Genomic DNA, 19,153 nt, shown 5'->3' with positions numbered 1-19,153 from the left:
GGTGGAGCTACCTCCTCCTCAGCATTATTCTTAGCAAAAATAGGCATTAGTGGCCTATCAGTGTTCTGTGTGGGCGCCCTAGCAGCTCGGGGTGATCCTGCCACACTAACACCTCCGCTGTGATGACTCAAGTTCTCTTGTGAATTGGAGCTAGTTGATACATAGTCCCTATAAGTTGTGGAAGTGCAGTAGCAATATTATTTTGCCTATCTCTAATAGCTCGCAACATTTCCCTCACTTCATGTTCCTGTTCATTCGCATCATGAGCCATTTGAGTGACATGTACCTATGCCTATTCAATCTATGTGCTTGTCTCAAAGGTTAGCTCCTCATCAACTATGTAACTGTCCTCAATATCAATCTAATCTAAAGATCTTGCCTGTTCAAGTTGGATGTTACTAAAATTATAGGGTTTCGTATTCATGCTTGACTGTCATTTTTTCATTTTAACCAGTCTACAACTTCAATAATTTACCCACAAGTTTGCAAGTCTTGTGGCTCTAATACCACTGTAAGAATCTAATCCCAAAGAAAACAATAATATGACCAAACAATTTCAATATCAAATGAATTACTGATAAAGGAAACAATTCTAAGATCACATCATTATCCAAAATGCAGCATACCAAGTATTCAAGTCACCTATTATTATTGATTTTCTGGAGTAACTACTTGGTAAAATCATACATTCACATTTAAAGACATGAATGTAAGTATATATCTTATGTGAGTAAATAACAAACATAAAACAATAGTGGAACTTGGATGAAGTCGTGAGTGAGCACATGTCTATGCGTATCCATTCGGCTTGTTTTGTAGTGTTTATGACTTCTAAACAACCTCTCTCTTGCCTCTACTTCTCCGTTCTATTATTGGAATCGACTTGAGAGTTGGTGTGTGGCTGGTGACCTACTTAACTCCCCTAGAGTTGATGCCTAGCCTTGCGATCTTCCTAGTCTCCTACCCAAGGGTAATGCTGGTAGTGATTCTGAGCTTGGCACTATGCAAACCTAATGTCGTTCATCCCTTGGCTACCTTGGTTATCGTGCTGCTAGAACTGCTCTGTCGTGTCACTTATTAGCGGTAACATGACTGAATGCAATGGACATTACTGCCTCCCAATCGTTTGTTGGCTTACCCACACTCTACTCGACTACAATTTTGCACACGGCAATACTTGCACATTGCCACAATTTCCTTGCTGATACTGATTAGAGCTCCACTTTGGGTGTTAGAGTAGTGTTATCTCCTGCTGTTACTGTTGTCGTGTGTTTCCAACATTACAGATGCCTAGGCCACAGGGCAATGTTTTAATCCAGCAAATATCAGGAGCTTACAAGTGATGCCACTGTTAAACCAAAATACTTCTCAAAGAAAGCTTGTCTAACTTATTGATTTATCCTGCCAATTTGTACCTAAACTTGGACAAACTTTAGAAGAGAAACTGGGGCTACATCTAGTCTCCCAAACCTTCTTGAGAGGTTTCTTCCTTAAGAAAACTAGTCACATTTAAGCAACCAAATTCATTTTCAATTTGTTGATATATTTTCATGGTGTCAATCCCAATGAAGCTCCTTGCTTTTATAACCTCAATATGAGGGAAAATACAAACAACTAGGCAATGTGGGATAAAAGTCATTTTCGTCTTTTAGTCACTTAAGTTACTTTTGTCGTAAAATGACTTTCATTCATAAAGTAACTTTATAAAATAAAGTGACTTAACTATAGAAAGCTCTACAACTTAAATATCTCCCCAATGAAACCAAATATAATCCTGTGACTGGCGGGCATCCTCAAGATTAACGTTGTTAGCCTATCCGGATGGAAAGATAGACTAACAAGGCGCTAGAAAACCTAGCACGGAGAAGGGGACATTATAGTCAAGTCTACAAGTGAGCCTTTGCTTATTGCACTGTGTGTACCATATTCCTTTGGATAAAGTTTGCCTCTTTCCTAAAGGATCATTAAGATCTAATCTTCTCTTGCATTTTGCCCCAAAAAAATTCTCATTATCTTTCTAGTCTTTTTTTATGCCACCCTTCTTATCTTGTCTATGTTTAATCATGTTAAAGTCACTGACGAGTATCTTGTGTGCCTTAGGAAGGGAGGAGGCCAACCAATCTGACAACATAGCCCTTCTCTATAGTCATTTGGGGCATATATATTGCAAATGCCAATGGTTTTCCCTTAATATTGTATTGTGATCCAACATGCCTTGTTACAGGGAGATATCTTAGGTTCAATCACTGAGTCAGCCCAAGAAGGTCTAACAAGGATGGCAACCCCACCCTTACCTATCTCATGTTTGGAGACAAAAAACTTAACTTGATTCCATATTAAATTGAGGTGATGGAGGCTTGATAGCCAGTGACCTTAACCTCTTACAAACATATAACATCGTTTTGCCTCAATTTATTGCACCAATCCGTCATAACTAGCTTTTTCTCCTCCTTTTTTGGGCTCCTCACATTCCAAGTTGCAAGTTGTAGAGTCATTTATTACTCTGGGAGGATTTTTTTAGTCACCTTAGAGTCTATTAAAACACTCTAGGATATCACCATCCCTTTTAGAAGTGGCCTTCCTTCCACCTGAAATAGAAGGTCTGTCAGAGGTTTTCTTCTTTTTCTTTTTATTAACTTCTATAAATGGGGGAAAATCCTCTTTTGGAGGAACCTCACATGTTTCTACTTCCGTATTAATTATATCAACCTCATTGCCAACAAAGTTTGAGATACATTTTTTTGTATTTTGTACCATCGGGAGGGTTGAAGCTTGACTGTATTTCTCAACTCTTTAATTAACAGTGGCCAAGGCCAACTATTGGAGGCTTGTCATTTCCATTGGCGCTACCATGTGGGACAACTATATGTTCTTGGGCCTTGTTTGAGGATTCCACTAGGATAATTTCTAGTTCATCCTCAAACAAGGGGTTGGTCAAAGATATGAATTTTCCTATAATATCCATCTCTCTACTATCTCCCTTATCATCCTTCGGATTTGCAAGGTTGTCATCTTCTTTGTCAGGGGGTGAATGTCAGATTTTTGTGTATTAGTGTTTTCCAACTATTTAGCAAGGTTGCATGGGTACTTGTACCCACACCCCTGGTACTCGTATCCACATACCCAAGTACCAGGTACACGTATCCCACATACCGGGTACTCGGTGGAGAGCATCATAGCTAAGGACCTTGATTAAGATTCTGATTTTTTTTTTTGGTTTTTTAATTTTTGTATTAGCTTGTTGTTTATCAAACTTAATTCAATACCAAATCATTTTGAAACTTTGATACTCATTAACAATGAACTTTATCACTGTTCAAGTCATAAGTTTATCATTTGCAATATGTCATTGTCATATGATTTAAGATCTTCTTGTTCATGTTTAAAGTCTGCCTTCTTTGTTATGCATCTAAGCATTTATCATGCATTATTATTTCAAACATATAGCAAATCTAAAACTGAAAACAATACATTACATTTGCAAACTTTATCACTGTTCTTGTTTTGAAAAACCATTGTCATGACTCATAATTTCAGATTTTTTATAAATATAAAAGTATAATTTTTAAATAAGTTTGACATACCCAAGTACCTCCATCCCCTATTATGAAAAGTTCTTTAAACATTAAACATTCAGCAATAGCATATGTGTATATATATACATATATATATATATATATATATATATATATATATATATATATATATATATATATATATATATATATATATATATATAGATAGATAGATATAGATATAGATATATATTATAATTTGACTTATGGCTCATATTTTCAAATTTCTTGTTTTGAATGCTCAATGTCATGATTCGTGACATATATTTTGATTTTTATATTTTCTATAAAATATTAATTATATAGAAAAAAATTAGGCATGCGCACGTACCCCCGTCTCCTATTTTGAAAAATATGCGTACTCGTACCTGTTCCCTTTCCCATACCCACGCACCCGTGCAACCTTGCTATTTAGATGTTTGAGCCTCTTTACTAGGGAACCACATCAAAAAGATTTATTATTTGGCTTTTTAAGCACAAGGAAACCCCTACAGTTATGGCAATTTCGCGTTGCAGTGAAAGAAAGCATTTAATTTTCCCAATAACTTGACATCCCAACATAGGGTTTCATCTTCAAAATGCAAAGAAATTATCTCTAGAATGTAAATCTCTAGGTCAATAGCTATCAAAATCCTAGCATTTAAATGAGGAAGAATAACCCTAGACTCCTCTATTTGCAACACATTATCCAATGGCTTCAAAATTTGTGGTAAAAATGCCTAGAACTTTGTTGGGAGGCATTTGACCTCAAATTGATTGAGAGTTAAACTGGCTATGACCTAACTCATCTCCCCTTTGGGAAACCAAGGAATGAAACAAAGATTGCCCTATGTTCCAAAAACCCTTCTTTAGCATTCTCTCCTTTATACTATGTGTTTTGAAAACCAAAACAAAAAGGCCCTTTTGCATCATTCTGCAAAAATTAACATGGATACCAAGGTTTTTACCCCAAACATTTGCTACACATTCAGCAACAAAGTTTCTTGACGGTAATGCATTTGAATCTATACAAGCAAAGAACAAAGTCATATTTTAAAGTCTAGTCTATTAATTCTTAATTGCTTTCAACATATCCTCATTTGGGGTATGAGTGTCATCTTCTTTGTTGGGGGGAGCAGGGGTGTGAACGTCAGATTTTTGTGTACAATTATTGCTTCCCAACTATTTAGTAGTCTGAGCCTCTTTACTAGGGAACCAGATTAAAAGATTCATTTTTTGGCTTTTTAAGCACACAGTAATCCCTACGGTTATGTTCATTCCACTTGCAGTGAAAGCAAGCATTTAGATTACCCAATAACTTGATATCCCAGCATAGGGTTTCATCTTCAAATTGCAAAGAAATTTTCTCTGGAATATAAATCTCTATGTTAAGAGCTATTAGAATTCTAGCATTTAATTGAGGAAGAATATCCATAGACTCTTCCATCTACAACACATTACCCAATGGCTTCAAAATCTGTAATGTTCCTTTTCCGAACCTTACCGTTTGTCCAAGTCTAAAGGTGGAAATGTTTAATCCATACGGTGGAGCAAGATGTCGTAGGGTGGAATTTTGTAGGATGGAAGATGGCGAATGGAAGTTTGCAGATGGAAGATGGAAGATGGCTGAAGGAGTACAAGGAGTATGGAGGGATGGAGGAAGAAGTACAAAGGGGTGGAGGGAGGTGTACAAAGAGAGGTGGATGGAGGGGGGAGTATGGAGGGTGGTCGGAGGAGTATGGATGGAGGGAGGTAGTACGACAGATTGAGGGAGGAGTATGTCAGATGGAGGGAGTACGTCAAATGGAGGGAGTACGGATGGAGGAGTACGATTGGAGGGAGAGATAAAAGGGGAGGTGGAGGTATGAAGGGAGGTGGATGGAGGATTACGTCGATTATTGTACAGAAATTGGAAGGGGCATACAAACTCATGCAAATAATATTAGAACACAACTCCATCAAATAAATGCCAAGCATGAATAGATATTGAATATCTATATTCTCCAATTAATACTCAAACAAAGATGGTGCTCCAATTTGTCAGATTTGAGCAAAGTATTACTAGTGAGGGAATTGGGTGAGGGTTGAATCCCACCAAAACCGGAAAGCCAAGTAGGGAAGATCTTTCACTTCCGAAATGGTGAACAATAGAGAACTCCAATAGGAATTCACAGTACAAAGAAAATAATTCAAATCGCATACCAACTACTACCTACAAGCCGTGCTTAAATACCCGTCAAGGAAACCCTTCCGAGGGTGTACAAAGATAGCCGACGACAACACTTACCAACGAAAACTAAAAATTAAAATAGGTCTGATATATATTAAATTAATTGGAACCACAAATACAAATATTAACTTGGCCCATATTAATTAATTAAATTAACTAATTAAAGGTCCTTTTATTATATTATTTAAATTTTGGGACAAGTTGATTAATTAATTAAACTAAATTATTACATTAAAAATTGGGAACATTACAAATCCTCACTGGCTAAAGATTGCTTTCCGTCAAGCAATCTGTCATCAGACGAAACACCACCAACTCCAGGGTTCCAAATCAAACGCGTAGGCGAGACAAGTGAAATGACATCAATCCTCCGCAACACCATATTGTCGTCAAACTTTCACTACGCCACTCTGATATAAATATTGTCTTGTCCGGAGTCGCCAAGATCCCAAACTTGAAATTCATCTGTGTAATCCATCATGATTGCCGCTGGGGAATAGTGTTCATAATCAGCCAATTGTAAAGATTGCTCTTGCAAATAATCGTCGATCAAATCCACATCACCAGGAGGATGAACAACTACTGCTAGATCTTGCTTATTTGAAGGGTCGCTAGTAGAATCCAAATTTCCATCAAGTTGATGGTCGAGCATTGGTTCAATGATATTTGTACAAGTACCTTCCTCCAGAATTTCCTTCATCTTGGTCTCAAGTCTTTGTGGTAAATGATTTCGCCAGCCACTTGGCATCTATCATCCTGTACCTAACCATCCAACAGTTGGCACGCAAAAGTATTTTTGGAGTATTTGGCTAACAGATGCGCCCTCCAATCGGATGGAAACTGAGCCATAGTGTAATCCAAGTCAAATTTCTCCATTCTCCCAACAGGCTAGCAGAATCACCAGCTCTTATACCACTGTAATGTTCCTTTTCCGAACCTTACTGTTTGTCCAAGTCTAAAGAGGGAAATGTTCAAATCCTTGTGGTGGAGCAGGATGTCGTAGGGTGGAATTCGATAGGATGGAAGATGGTGTTGGAAGATGGAAAATGGAAGTTTGCAAATGGAAGATGGTTGAAGGAGTACAAGGAGTATGGAGGGATGGAGGAAGAAGTACAGAGGGGTGGAGGGAGGAGTATAGAGAGAGGTGGATAGAGGGAGGAGTACGGACAGTTGGAGGAGTACGAATGGAGGGAGGAGTACGGATGGAGTATGATTGGAGGGGGAGGTATAGAGGGAGGTGGTTGGACGAGTACGGATGGAGGGAGGTAGTATGGTAGATGGAGGGAGGAGTATGATTGGAGGTGGAGATATGGAGGGAGGTGGATGGAGGAGTACATCGAGTATTGTACAGAAATTGGAAGGAGCATACAAACTCATATGCAAATAGTATTAGAACACAACTCCATCAAATAAATGCCAAGCATGAATAGATATTGAATACCGATATTCTCTAATTAATACTCACAGAAAAAGATGGTGCTCCGATTTGCTAGATCCGAGCAAAGTATTATAGGCGACGGAATAGGGTGAGGGTTGAATCCCACCAAAACCGGAAAGCCAAGTAGGGAAGATCTTTCACTTCCAAAATGGTGAACAATAGAGAACTCCAATAGGAATTCGTAGTACAAAGAAAATAATCCAAATCGCATACCAATTACTACCTACAAGTTGTGCTTAAATACGTGTCGGGAAACCTTTCCGAGGGTGTACAAAGATAGCCAATGGCAACACTTGCCAACGGAAACTAAAAATTAAAATAGGTCTGAGATATATTAAATCAATCGGAACCACAAATATAAATATTAACTTGGCCCATATTAATTAATTAAAGTAACTAATTAAAGGTCCTTTTATTATATTATTTAAATTCTGGGACCAGTTAATTAATTATATTAATTAAATTATTACATTAAAAATTGGGGACATTACAAAATCTGTGGTAAAAATGGCTAGAACTCTGTTGGGAGGCATTTGACCTCCAACTGAGAGTCAAATTGCTATGACTTGACTCATGTCCCCTTTGGGAGACAAAGGAAAGGAATGAAACAAAGATTTCCCTATGTTCCAAAAACCCTTCTTTAGCATTCTCTCCTACATACTATGTGTTTTGAAAATCATAGCAAAAAGGCCCTTATGCATCATTCTGCAAAAATTAACATAGATATCGATCTTTTTGCCTCAAACATTATGCATTCGTCAAAAAATTCTTGGCAGTAATGCACATTTGAATCTACACAAGCAAAGAACAATGCCATATTTCTAAGTCTAGTCTATTCATTCTTAATTGCTTTCAACATATCCTCATTTGGGGTAAGAGTGTCATCTTCTTTGTCGGGGGGCCAGGGGCATGAATGTCAGATTTTTGTGTACAATTATTGCTTCCCAACTATTTAGTAGTCTGAGCCTCTTTACTAGGGAACCACATTAAAAGATTCATTATTTGGCTTTTTAAGCACAAGGCAATCCCTATGGTTATGTTCATTCCGCTTGCAATGAAAGCAAGCATTTAGATTCCCCAGTAACTTGATATCCCAGCATAGGGTTTCATCTTCAAACTGCAAAGAGATTTTCTCTGGAATATAAATCTCTATGTTAAGAGCTATCAGAATTCTAGCATTTAATTGAGGTAGAATAACCATAGACTCTTCTATCTGCAAGACATTACCCAATGGCTGCAAAATCTGTGGTAAAAATGGCTAGAACTCTGTTGGGAGGCATTTGACCTCCAACTAATTGAGAGTCAAACTAGTTATGACCTGACTCATGTCCCCTTTGGGAGACCAAGGAAAGGAATGAAACAAAGATTGCCCTATGTTCCAAAAACCCTTCTTTAGCATTCTCTCCTGCATACTATGTGTTTTTAAAACCACAACAAAAAGGCCCTTATGCATCATTCTGCAAAAATTAACATAGACATCGATCTTTTTACCCCAAACATTATGCATTCATCAAAAAAATTCTTGGCAGTAATGCATATTTGAATCTATACAAGCAAAGAACAACGCCATATTTCTAAGTCTAGTCTATTCATTCTTAATTGCTTTCAACATATCCTCATTTGGGGTAAGAGTGTTATCTTCTTTGTCGGGGGGGGGGTTGAATGCCAGACTTTTGTGTACAATTAATGTTTCCCAACTATGTAGTAGTCTTAGCCTCTTTACTAGGGAACCATTCTCTCTCCTTTTGGTGTTTCCAAGATTGACAACACCTCCAATTCCACTTCTCTCTCTACGGGACACCACTAATCTCTTAGTCTCCACTCCACTGGCAGCCAACATTCCTCCATTGTAGACAGCAAAAGATGGACAGATTGATTTCCCTTCTTCTGCAAATAAAAATGCTTTCTACAAGCATTTGTGCAGTTTGTTTTCTCCCAATTTACCGGCTTCCAAATTGGTATCCTGCAAAGTGTTTGACTTCCCATTGATGGATGGGTTTATATTTTCATCCATTAAGTTTCACATGCATGCAATTAGTGCTTCCTAGGACTCCTCAACCAAGCCATAGACCGGAGTACAGACAAACACACACAAGGGCAATAAAAACACAGCAATATACAAGCAAAGCCGATGAAGACCCAAGAAAACACAATATAACTAAGCCCAAAACACAATAAAGCCAATGGTTGACATACCCAAGTGCAGCCGAAGGAGGATACAAAGTTGCAGGTGCAAACTCCAAGGATGACACTTCGTCACCTGGAGCGCACCAGTGTTTATAATTCATTATTCTGAAAAAGGATTAGTGGAATATATGATGAAGGTAAAAACATTACTAATCAGATCTGACTGAGCATTTAATAGTTAAGTTGTTTTCTTGGGATGCCTGGCTTACAGAAAATCAATTACAAAGTGCTTTCAATATGTAGGGTCATTAAGAAAATAAAAACATTTACTTGCACTCAAATGGAGTAAAACTGTTTTGATGAGACTGATTTAACATGTGATATTAAATCATCTCTGTCCTTCAAGCTTAGTATCTTGTTATTGATATTTATGGCAATTGTGAGCTTGTTGGAGAAGTATCATTGGAAACTAACTGTGTAGCTGATGAATATCTAATCAAACCATTCCAAAATTCAACACTACAAGTTTATGTTGAGTTTTTAAATTATGGAACTTCTCAGACTAGTCTTATCATGGATGAGGATTTTAACACAGCTAAATGTTTTTCTGAAACAATCAATGTTATTGTTATACACTTGAGCCTACAATATTAGTGTTAGACTAATTAATTTTAAAGATTTTACTAATTACATTACAACAAACAGTTAGCTGTAATAAAGCAACCTTCTATCATGCAAAGTATTTATTGTCTACACTAACCATCAAGTCACTCATTTAGACTCTCTTTTTTTTACCTTGAGTATTAAATTTTATATAATGTATAGGTTTATCAGCTCTATGAAATACAGAATTGGCATTCCTACTTTTGGGGCAGCTCTTGTTTAGCAATATAGTTATCCTAATAGAAGTTGAGTCCATTATGCATCTTGTAGTATGGACATGTACCATCCTATCTTTATTATGATGTGCTCTTTTGGCACAAAATGAAAACATATGAACCCATGTTCCAATGTGATGGTGATGTGGCATCGCATTTGGGGGTTTTGTTTACCAAATGTATAGTCTGTTGCATTTACAGTTCAATACGTTACATTGATTGTTTTATGGCTTGTACATCATCTGTAAACTTTAATCCTTAAAAGTTTTGTTTGATTTCAGTACCAGGGAGAGAGGGGCTGGCTACCATCTAACTATACTGGCATTTGTGAGAAGCTTCTTGCTAAGAGTCAATCAGTGGTATGTTTTCATTCTTTAAAAAACATATATTTTGTCTGTTTCCTTTCAAGTTCTATTTTTTAGTATAAATTTATTAATAGGAAGATAGATAGATTAAGGGTGGTTGATTTCATGATTTTTCCTACCGAAAATAGTTCTCAGCATGATGCTAGAATCATGTAACTTCATGATTTCACTTGAGCATCGTATAGGATGCATAGGAATTTTGGGGCCTAAGATTCACCTACCATTCATTTAATATTTGTTAAATGACAACGCTCTGGATTTGTAAATTGATAGGTCAAATTGCACTTCATGAAATATAATTATCAAGTCGTGATGCTCCTGTACCACTTGTAATGTCCCCTTATATGTTATTTTTAAGTTAGGGCTAATTTCTTATAATTTCAATTGAAGAGACTTCTTTCTATCTATAACTTGTGCCCAACTCTTTGGTTGCCACAAAAGAGGTGTATATTATCAATATCCTTATTCAAACAAGGAAACCACAATTGTTTTCTATCTCAATGTTATATAGAAATTATCCTTCAATAAATGATGGTTTAAATATAATGGAAGTCGTCCTTGATCAAAAATATTGATTATATAATCCTTGTATCCAAATATCTTGTGCAAGATAACTGCTAATATAGTAGGTATTGATCTGCAATTATAGGAATAGATATTGGTCTGAATATGTAGGTTTATTCCTATCTGAATAAGCTTCAGATATGGATGTGAAACACGCGCACACACAAACTTGAGCTTCTATATTGCAAAGCCAAGAATATTCTTGGTATGACAATTGTATCAATATAGAAATTCTGACATATCTCGAAATCATTTATCGGATCTGATCACTGTTTCTAATCTTGTTAGATTTGTATATGTGATGACCTCAAGACTCATTCTGATTCCGAAGAGTGACGTGAATGCTGTTTCAGATGTCTTTTGTTAAAATATTAGTGTATATTTTATTTATTCAAAAATTCATATGTGGAGGAAGACTCAATCTTCGTACGTATATGTCGGTGGTGCCCTATGACCAAAGGGACAGCACCTTTCATTATGGCGTAATTATAATATAGTTATTAGTTGCTGCCTATAAATAGGCAGGGAACTAATGTTCCTTATTGTCACATACAATTAATCTTTACACTTAGAATTAGTCAACTTCTAAAGTTAAAAAATACTTTTATTTTTAAATTAATTTTCAATCATAAATTTTTCTTTTTTATTGGCATCTATCAATTTTATCAAAGATAAATTTGATTTATTCATATAGAAAAGTACAAAAAATAAATTTCTGGAAACTTCCTCCTTCCTCATTCTTTCCAGCTATTCAGAAACCACTAGAAATTTCCCCACAGCTTCATTTCAGAAGAGTTCAACAGGCTGAATATGCTTTACAATCTCTGATTTCTTGTAAAAATATTGGAACAATCTGCGAACTTAATTGCTGTCTATCCATAACTGATTCAAATCTTGTCTGAGCTCTTCCTTTTCATGTAAAATCCTTTGTTTCTGTGTCTTGCTGAATAGCCTGAGAAACACAAGATTTTGTGTAAATATTTTGTACATTCAGTTGTAAATCAATTGAGATTTTTTGTTCATTTACCAATTTGTTTAATGTGGCAGCATGTATTAATAATTTGGAAAGGGATATTTTAGTGTTGTCCTAATACTAAAGCTTGGCTTTGAATTTTTTTGTAATTTTTCTTCTCAGTTAATGCGCTTGGCTGGTAAATGAGAAGTTGTTGTGCCTTTGATTGTCTATATGATCCACGGCAGATTTGATACATACAGATTTATGAACGCAACCCTGAAACCATTCCATTTGACCACTTTACTCCTTGCTCTTTGTGCCCCGATCTTTGAATTCCTCTCTGTGAAAACAAGTAAAATTGTTCCCATTTCATCTGTGCAATTAATATTTGGGCTTCGAGCTATATGTATTTTGGTATGGTTCTCTTCTTTCATTTTTCCTTCTGGGTGTTTCTTTTCACAGCATATCATTTGCTCATCACCTTTTAATTTTTGAAAATCATGAATGAGTATAGACAGATTTATGGCATTGGCGAGCCAAAACCCTAGCTATGTAGACAAGTAAACCACATAATGCATTTAATATCTAAAAAGAACAAGCTGGATTCAACCATCAACAGTGCAGTAGAAGGGGGATACTGGTAATACTTCTGAAGTCGATGGAATTGTTGCCGCTTGCACCACCTTTTTTTTCGAAGATTCTTAAAGGAGCTCAATGGAATCTTTGCTTCTTGCACCATCAGAAGTTGCAGAGTGAACAAAGAGATGATTTGGCTGCATTGATGCAAACCATCTGTCAAAAACAACAAATTCCTTAACCAAGGCTGTGTAGACTGGATCTTCAATGGACAGGGAATTCTTTTTTCCCCTTCTATGCCACTCTTATTTTCTGGATTTACCCACTTGAAATATCCATTCAAAAAATGAAACAATTTATGTAGTGGCAAAAAATATATCATAAGAAAAACTAACCACAAAACACATTTTTTATTTAATTGGAAACAGCAACAAAACTAAATTCGTGGTTGAAATGTATATTAATTTATTGCCATTGGTAAACATTTTGTTTTATGTTTTATGTTTTATTAGTCTTTTACAGAATTAATGTTTTCCTATGTTTATTAATCTTTAATAAAAGTACATTTAATATTCTAAAGTTTGGAGAGTATTATTTTTAAAATTAAATTTTATTCATGAATTTCTTTTATTTATTGGTTGTTAGGATTTTAATTATTTTTTCAATCCAAAAATAACAAAAATAAATATATAGATAGATATCAATTAGTTACATTAATTATTGATATTAATGATTGCAACACTTGTTTTGTCTTCATTTTATTTAGTTGGTGATTATAATATTTTCTTTTGCTTTGTTCTTAGAATTTTTATTTTTATATGGTGTAGAGTGATGATGGATCGGAAAATGTGATTTCAAATTTTGATGTAAAAATTTAGAGACAATTAAATCCTAGAAACTATTTATCACAAAAACAAGATGTCAACTTTCAACTTAAGCTGCTATCTATACTATAAAAAAATAACACTTCTATTGATTTGTTCTTCTCAAAAACTATCAAAGAATTTACCACATTTTATCATTTAATATCTTCAATGTATGTCAACTTATCTATTTTCCACTTTTCACAAAAGGCAAGGACTCAAGCTCAAACAGAGCTTTTGTTATTATATAATATAATATTTGCAATTTTACATAATATATAATATAATTAATGTTAATACAATTATTATATTATCACGACATCTATGCTATATATGTTGGTCAGAAGGAATCCAACCATAGCTATAGTAACTTCTAGTTTGTTCTCGTAAGGATATCTTCAACACTTCTCTTAGCTAGAGAGGAGTCAATTTTACATTATGTCGTAATGAATAATTAATATAATTTGTTAGTCAATGTCTCAAGTAATACAAAGCATTATTTGAAACATCATTATGAATCTAATATGTAAGCCTCCCAAAGTTAACCTCAAGGAACTATTACAAGAATCTCCCACCATAATGAATTAAAAGATTACCTTCATGGCATGCCACATATCACCATATGTGTTATCCACCATGAAGGATTTAGAGATACCTACCATTATAGCATGCCATCAGATATCACTATACGTGCTATCCACTATAATGGATAAGGGTAACTACTATAATGGCATGTTGTCGGGTCTCACCACATGTTACCCACCATAAAAGATTTAAAGAATATATGGCATGTTGTCAGATATCACCATCTATGCTATTCACCATAAAGGATTTAAGATGTCTACCATTATGGCATGCCACCAAGTATCACCACTTGTGCTACCCACCATAATGGATTTAAGATATCTACCACTATGGCATGTCATCAGGTATCACCACATTGTTACCCACCATAATGGATTTAAGATTGTTAGAAATTAAAGCCCACCAAGATAACTGAGAGGGGCAGGGATTGAATTAGCTATGCATTTAAAACAACTCTCAATAGCTTTATTAATTCTGAAACAGGTAAACAATAGAAAGATAACCTTGCACAATAACACCAGATATGTTAACTAGAGAAACCCTTGATTAGAGGGAAAACCACGGTGGGAATGATGCCCACAAGATGATGTACTAATATAAAATTTCTATGTGAAAGGATGTGACCCTATTAGGAGTCAAATGAAATACAATCAATACATATGAGTCCTTGTTAAGAGACTTTGAATCCTTGTCAAAAGGTTCCAACTCTGTTAGGAGTTGAAAGGAGGAGAATTGAACCCACTGTTAAAATAGTCTCAGACTGTCTTCACTAAACAATCTTCAAGATAACATATCCAAGTTTTGATCTAACTAAACAACAATTTATTTTCAAATATAGTTCCTTTGAATCTCATAGGACATCCTCAACATCAATCTCTGCTCTGTTCAAACATAATTCACATCCAAAGCTCACATAAACAATAACCATCCGCACTGGATACCAATCCATAAGGAAACAAACTTTCCTTTATACCCTTAGTTGCTGATTTGTGACACGAATCCTATTCGAGCACGTGAATTGGATCTGTGGATTTGGGATTTTTTTTCCAATTATGATTCGTGGAGGATTTGTGCATAGATAGATAGATAGATATGCATTATATGCATTATATATACTAAAAAAAAAAGAAATATACATATTTCAAAACTAAATCATTTCATAGTATGAATCTATGATTCTAGTATGCATCTATGAATCTAGTATACTTGATAATTGATCTATTTTCATGATTATAAAGAAAATCAACACATTCACATTGAATTATTGAAAGTGAAAGTTTGTAACATTCAAAATATAGTTCATTAAACTTGTAACATGATTTACTCATAAAGGAGTCGAGAGTCGAGACTAAAGTTTTTTATTTAATCATCAAATGGATTTTCAAAAAAACTGCATCACATGTGACTGATGAGTTGCAAGTGTTATATTTGTATCACTAGAGGAACCCAAACCACTAATAGTAGAGGGGGTTGTGAACTCATAATCCTCCTCATCATCATCCACATCAATCAAAGTGGATCTAGCAAGATCTTGGATAGTCATATCTAAATTAGGAGTCTCGGGTGCTCCATTCCAAAGCTTTTCGGGCCCTTTCTTGTACTTAGGATCCTTCAATGACAACAATCACAAATTGTTGTGAATGAACACAAGGTCTTCTGTTTTTTTTACAGCCAACCGGTTGTGTTTGATTAAGTGGATAAAGGAGTAAGCACTCCAATTCCACTCTGTTGTAGAAGAGTTGGCAACCTAAAGAGAAATTTAAAAATATCAATACAATAATCAAGATAAATTCAAGGAATTGAGTGTTAACTTTAAGCTTAAGAAATCAACTTTAGGTGCTAAATTTTATGAACTTACTTGGGATAGGATCTTTATGGCAAGAGGTTGGAGGTACACAAAGGCTTTCCCATGAAGGTACCACCATTTAATGGCATCCATCTTGCTTTGGTCTACTATAGCAATAGGGTGGAAATTCTCACTTGAGATGAAGGCGGCAAATTCACTCCTCACAATTGTTGTCGGTAAAATGTATAGTGTAGCCGACGGGTAGAGTAGTATCCGAACAGGCGCGTGATGCTTGAGTCACCCCTTCGGAAAGGTATATGTGCACGTCCGAGATGGACTTTGGAATCATTGTTGTAATCATTGTGATCATTTTAGTCATTGTATTCGGATTGTAATCAGTAAGTGCATATATGAATAAAGCATCTGTTTTGCGTTGAATCGTGTTACACGTGTTAAGCTTTTACCCTATACGGTAAACATTTGGCGTTGTTGCCAGACGAACCTAGAACAAAGGAATGATATGAAGATTAATGCCGAATTTTCTTAATAAGGATAGGAACAAGGTGAAATATAAGGATGAACTATGTATAGCACAAGAAGTTTTAATTCTAGCATAGCAAGAAGAGCACGGGCAGAGACTTCAGCAGATTGCCGAGGGGCACCGACGGGGTGAAGGGGCATAGACGGAGGGAGGGCACTCACCTAGTAGGCTGAGGAGTGTCGAGGAATTGTTGGAGGAGACTCGACAACGCTTAAATTTGGTGGAAGAAACAAGGGAAGACTTCCTTAACTTGTATACACCAAGGGGAAAGTGTTCGAACGGAAGGGAAGCAACTCGCACGGCTTCGAGTACCGAGGGAGCACGAGCGTGGAGTGATCTCTTCGTTCCTAATACATTGGACGAATAGATATAGGCGGAGAATAGAACATCACTTGAAGACTTTTCACCAGACAACGCAGTTGTTGGAAACAAGACTGTTATACAGAACAGCGCGAGAGTTCAGAACAGTGCGGGAGATCAGAACATGGGAGACCAGAGTAGCGTGGGAGTGCAGAACAGCGCGAGAGCTTAGAATAGCGCGGGTACACAAGTACCTCAAAATCAAAGAAAAGTAACAATGGCAGGTCCTAAAGAAAAGTTGCCCAAGTTTCACGGTGATGGTTCAGCAGACCCTATCAGACATTGTAAAATGTGTGAAACCATATGGACGACGAATGGTGTGACGGATGAGGATGACTGGGTGAGACAATTCCCAGGGACCCTACGGTGTGTGGCGATAGATTGGTTTTCCAACACCAGTCCTCAGAAACTCAATACATGGTCGAATGTTAAAAAAGAATTTATAGCAGAATTCAAATTGCTTTGAGATGATAATGAAATAGTGGCAAAGATATATAGTACTAAACAAGGAAAGAATGAAACAGTCCAAACCTATGCCAGACAATTGAAAGAACTAATTGGAAAGATGGAGAGTCAACCAGTGGACGGTTTGAAAAAACGGTGGTTTGTGGAGGTCCTATGGATAACTCTTAAAAAGAAGATGATTGTACCACCGGCGTCGTACACCGACGCGTATACTTGTGCCATGGATTTGGAAAGTGAACAAAAGACGAGTAAGAAGAAAAAGCATAAATCCTCTGATTCAGACGATTCATCCTCGGAGTGTAGCAGTAGCGATGAGGAGTCGAACAAGAAGGTGAAAGCATTACAGAAAGACATGATGAAAGAATTCAAGAATTTAACAATGAAGGGAAAACTGTGGTGCACAAATTGCAAGTGGATGGCCATACAAAGGGTTCATGCCCGAAGAAGCAGTTTTGTGACATATGGGGACATTCCCTGAAGGAGTGCCCATTCAACTTGAAAGAAAAAGGACACCAGCAGGTGTTACTAATGCAGGAAGCGTCCAATAACAGCAATAACACGAGCAATGATGCCACTTCGGGTGGATATCGAAATAATAATAGGTGTGGAAGGGGTGGAAACAATAATAATAATGGAGGCAAGAGTAGAATACAGTATGATGCAAGTGCATGGCCAATGATACAGTGTCGGGCATGCAATCTTTAGGGTCACTTCGCTAGGGACTGTCCTACGAAGGAGACACCACAGCTACTGTGCAGATGGTGTGGTCCAGGGGACCATGAAGATTCAAAATGTACAAAGCAAGGCATAAATTTATTAAGTATTGAAACATGTGATGAGAAGGTACTGGCAATCACACGGGAACAGGCGAGGAAAGCAAAATATCCGAATGCAGAAGAAGAGAAGGAAAGGTTACAAAAAGCCCGAACGGAGATAGAAAAGCAGATGAAAGCAGAGAAATTACAAGTGAAGAACACTACCAAAACATCAAAAAGAAACTTGGCGGAACAAAACATGGTGAAACAGATAATGCAAATGGAAGTGCCGATTAAACTAAATGACCTTCTGCTTACGATGCCATAGTTGCGTACGGCTGTTATAAATATGACACCGTCCTCGAGGATGACGAAGGAAGCAAAGGATAGTAAGGAAACAATGGCGACAGCAACAAACCCAATGTTGTTGGCACTTATGACAGGTAGACACCCGGCAATGGTGGAGATGGACATTTTGGGTACTGTGCTAACGGATACAATAGTAGATGGAGGATCGGAGGTGAATGTGTTGCTGGAAGATGTTTGGAAAAAGCTTGGACAACCAACACTATGGCCGGCTACTTTCTAGTTACTTATAGTAGATCAACATGGGATAAAGCCATTGGGAACTTTGATGGCACAGCCGGTAACAATTGGGACACAACCCTTTTTACAGGATTTTGTGGTCATCCCATTGAAGAGAAGAGGGTACGATGCCATCCTTGGGCGGGGGTGGCTGGTGCAAGCAAAGATAAAGCATGATTGGAAGTGGAACACCCTCTCCATGGAGAAAGGAGGTAGGAGATTTATAATTGATTTGCATACGCAAATGGTAGGAGAAGCAGCGTCGTCGGACTCTGAAGGAGAAGACGAAGGCGAGAGTGACAACGAAGGAAAGAAGAGGATGGAACCAGATGAAGAAGGGGTGTTGAGAGTAGGAGGGTCAACTGATGACAACCTAGATTCGGTAAATGGATTGCTACGCTGGCAAATGGAATATTATGAGGTATTTCCGAGTTGCAACATTTTGAGTGTCGAGGAAAAAAAAGCAGACAATGAGTTCCCGAAGGAGTACAGTGAACTGAAGGAGGGAGAAGCGCAGGTGGATGAA

General features: G+C 36.7%; 1 protein-coding gene across 3 annotated transcripts in view; it reads left to right on the top strand.

The window, feature by feature from the left end:
* The window catches only part of NQR (ARP protein (REF)), a 297,015-nt gene that overhangs the window by 252,982 nt on the left and 24,880 nt on the right, over nucleotides 1–19,153 (top strand). For all 3 annotated transcript variants that reach the window (XM_089819174.1, XM_089819172.1, XM_089819173.1), the window contains one exon: nucleotides 10,509–10,586. In XM_089819174.1, coding sequence (XP_089675300.1) covers nucleotides 10,509–10,586 — 78 coding nt within the window. The remainder of the gene's footprint in view (nucleotides 1–10,508; nucleotides 10,587–19,153) is intronic.

The sequence above is a fragment of the Cupressus sempervirens genome, chromosome 3, assembly GCF_028749045.1.
Source record: "Cupressus sempervirens isolate cs-2001-9-10 chromosome 3, ASM2874904v1, whole genome shotgun sequence".
NCBI lineage: Eukaryota > Viridiplantae > Streptophyta > Pinopsida > Cupressales > Cupressaceae > Cupressus > Cupressus sempervirens.
Note: the sequence above shows the minus strand (reverse complement) of the source record. Positions and strands in the feature narration are given on the sequence as shown.